Raw genomic sequence first — 3492 nt, 5'->3', positions numbered from 1 at the left:
GTGTACTGAATGACCAGAAGATGGCAGTAACCTCGCAATCGGCGGCAAATTCAAATGCGGAATCGAGCGCGCCTGGGATCGCCGCCTACTGTGGAGACTTGATGTCATTTAATAATGAGGCACCCGATATTTGCAATTCCAATTGATAAGAAACCCATATACGGAACCCACAAAACAACATCGCCTACAAATTGGCCGTTGTACCGCAAAATTCAGTCAACTCGTCTTCCAGCCAAAAATTACTAAGTGACAGACATTTTCCTGGTATCCACGAACTATTGCTATCAATTTACCCATGACCTACATTGCAGTCATTAGTACAGCTGCCAATGGTAGATGAAAAAGGAAAACACCCTAAAAAAACCACCTTACTGAATTGGTATGAATAATAATAACAAAAATGAATCCCTCTTGCATGATCAATTCAATCCTAGTCAGTTAGCAACCAAATGATATAATAATGCATAATAATAACATTAACTATCCCTAACTTAACTATACCAAATAAACAGGTAAATAACGAAGCTTGCTAAAAGATCAAAATTAACAAACCAACAGTTCCACACCATTAAACATACGATAAGACTAATTATACTAAACAGGTAATAAGGAAAGGCAACACATTAGTTCAAACATTTTCGTTTATTGACACAGAAGGTTCCTCGGGATAAAATAATTCGTCAGGAAATACATCCATACGTCTACGACCGGCTTGCTTGAGCCACTTCTGGATTCTGTCCTTCACCGTCTCCTCAGTTATGCTGGCAAAGCCCACATTGCGAATAGCTCCCCCTAAAAACAAACAAAAAAATATTTCAAACATTTTCTCAAAGAGATCAAATAATCATTAAACAACATGATAAATGCCGAGTAGGTTGAGAAATGGGATAAAAGAAATCATTTCACTGTTACACACGTAGCTTTAACTAACAATTTAAATTCAAGGTGATTCAATGACCTCCCAAAAGGCAATGCAAGTAAAAATGAAGTGGAAAATAATAAGTAAAAAATTAAGACAGAGTAAATGAGCTATGCTACCAATCTTGGTTTCACGCATGTACATTCATTTATGGTGATATGTAATATTAATTCCTTTAATATGAAACCTTCGAGAAGAAAACTGTTCACCCTAGGAAGTAACCCATCCACAATCAGATTCACCTTTAATAATGCAGGGTCAACAGACATAAGTTGGAATAATTACCACAGAAAATGCATAAATTCTTATGAAACTGCAAATAGCTCATGAAATGTTCAGCATGTCATGTTTATTTTGTGCATTTAGAAATTTCTAGTTAAAAATGACTTCTCCTCAGATACCAACATGTAGGCAATGGTTATGAATAATGAGTCAAAGACTTTAGTTTGCATAGGACAGACAAATAAGGAATGTTGCTACTTAAGGGTTTAGTATCAACTAGCAGATCTTACCATGCACTATCATCAGCAACGGAGAAGATTCCAACATGTACTTCCCGCTCCTTTGCCCTTTCCAATTACACTGGGCTGCAAAACTGTTAGTCATTAATTTCGATAGAATTGCATTTACTATGGCAGTCTCGTCCTTCCCACCAACCCTGCTCACATCTTGATGCTATGAAAAGTAAAAAATGACAATTAGTGCAAGGGTTACAATGAAGAAAACAGACAGAATACATAAATATTTGATTTTAACTCACCAGTTTCTCCATTATATCAGGCTGCCTCACCACTGCCATTCCCTCGCAAAACTCAGCGTAATTACCAAATGGTAAATTAAATGGGAGGTCCACAGCCTCCTTGGAGGGTTTTTCCGCTAAAACCTCTGTGAATCCACTCTTAATTTTTTCCATTATTTCCTTCTGGGAAACCTCCAAGCTCATGACCTTGGAACAAAGCCTGCCAAGGTGCTTGTCAACCTCCTGAGAACATATTTTCGTCATTTTCTTATCTAATGCTTGCATGATGTTAAGCATCTTGTCAAATTTATCACTGAGCTCCTTAAGCTCGTTATAATCACACTTTTCCAATGCCATGGTCTGACCTAGAGCAAGAGAATACTTAAATTAGTTTTATGAACCAATCGACAATTAGAAAAAGTGATATTCCAAAATTATCATCATTGAATCATACAAAATTTAAACCTTGACACACTCACACTGAGCATCACGGTAAGAGGTTTCTCTTGCTAACGTGTGACATGATGTACTTCTGCCACCTATCGGAAAATCAGTTAATACAATATGAATGAAAAATATGTGAAAATAGGTATTTAGACTGGTGCAAAAAGTAAAAGCATGTCATAATGAATTCTCCATACCATTTCCACACCTGGAACCACCTTCATTCTCCCAACTTACACGTTGGGATAATTGTACTGCCATGTCTGCAAAGGAAGCAAAATATGAGCAACAAAGTTTTAATTTTGACTCATTTTAAACTTGAAAGTTCAATTAAAATTACCGTCTTCACTTGAATCATCCGGTATTGCGGGAAGCAGTGGTCTCGCTTGAGTGACCACATCATCTTCAAAGTCCCGAACTTTCTTCTTCCTCATCCGCTCCCCCTTACCATACTTCATTTCCTTCCTTTTCCCGATGAATTCATCCACATCTGTAACTTCAGATATGCCCTGCATTACCTCCCTGGCAAAATCGTAGTCATCTAAATGGTGAAAAAGAAACATCAAAAGCTTTCATCATAATTTTGTACAACACGATAATTTCACATAAGAAAAGGAGCATGGCACAAAAAGATATTAAAATGGATGTCACTTACAAAGAGTCTCCGCAGATGCATGAGTCACACGCCAAACTTCCCAGTCCTTTTGAGGCTGGGTCATTTTTTTGACCAGGGTGCTGACTTGCTGGCAGAACTTGGGAGGCCAGTAGCAAAAAAATTCACCCTCGTTGGTGAACAGCCACTTCTCGGGTACAACAGTCGTCGCCTTTGTTCTCGGGTGGTCATTGGACTTCACCTTGCAAACGCCACTCCCAACCATGCTCCCGAAGTCCACTATCTTCCAGGCCATTCTGTAACAAGATAGTATATTAGTTATCATTAAGATTCCCAATGTCAACAGTTAATTATTACTGTACGACATAATCAACTTACTACAATCCTACAGAATGGATTATTTCTGAAACATAGAACTCCTGTTCTCCATCTTTAGTCCTTAGAGGAAGGATGATTCCCTTGCCTCTAATGGCAGTCAATGGCCACATGTCCGGACGAGCTAAATCTGATGCAATGTATATGCCAACATTGCTTGATTTTGAGGGGGATTCATAAAAGTTGCTAACATTTTTGAATTTCTTTCCATAGATATGGATCACATTTTCCCTGGTTGCGATGCAATTGACAATTACAATAGAGCCATCCTGAAGGATGGCACAATTATTTGGTGCCTTTCACCCAATACTAACTTCATGGATGACACACTTAGAGTATGCTGGCAAGCTCATTCCCGCAGGCAACCTTTCAGCATTTCCTAATATTGCATTTTTGGGGCAA

General features: G+C 38.3%; 1 protein-coding gene across 1 annotated transcript; it reads right to left on the bottom strand.

Moving 5' to 3' along the window:
• Positions 1–628: 628 nt before the first annotated feature.
• LOC124171279 lies at positions 629–2821 on the bottom strand. The gene is made up of 7 exons (XM_046550420.1): positions 2758–2821; positions 2443–2643; positions 2300–2365; positions 2138–2197; positions 1680–2023; positions 1432–1594; positions 629–792 (listed from the first exon to the last, which is right to left on the bottom strand). The coding sequence occupies exons 1-7, from the start codon at positions 2819–2821 to the stop codon at positions 629–631; spliced, it is 1062 nt and encodes a 353-aa protein (XP_046406376.1).
• Between the last annotated feature and the right edge of the window lie 671 nt (positions 2822–3492).

The sequence above is a fragment of the Ischnura elegans genome, chromosome X, assembly GCF_921293095.1.
Source record: "Ischnura elegans chromosome X, ioIscEleg1.1, whole genome shotgun sequence".
NCBI lineage: Eukaryota > Metazoa > Arthropoda > Insecta > Odonata > Coenagrionidae > Ischnura > Ischnura elegans.
Note: the sequence above shows the minus strand (reverse complement) of the source record. Positions and strands in the feature narration are given on the sequence as shown.

Coding starts and splice junctions, on each gene's coding strand:
- LOC124171279 (XM_046550420.1), bottom strand. CDS start 2,821: ATGACCCAGCCTCAAAAGGACTGGGAAGTTTGGCGTGTGACTCATGCA. Junction 2,366..2,442: donor GGATGATTCAAGTGAAGACG/GTAATTTTAATT, acceptor CTTCCTTTGCAG/ACATGGCAGTACAATTATCC. Junction 1,595..1,679: donor CTGATATAATGGAGAAACTG/GTGAGTTAAAAT, acceptor TACTTTTCATAG/CATCAAGATGTGAGCAGGGT.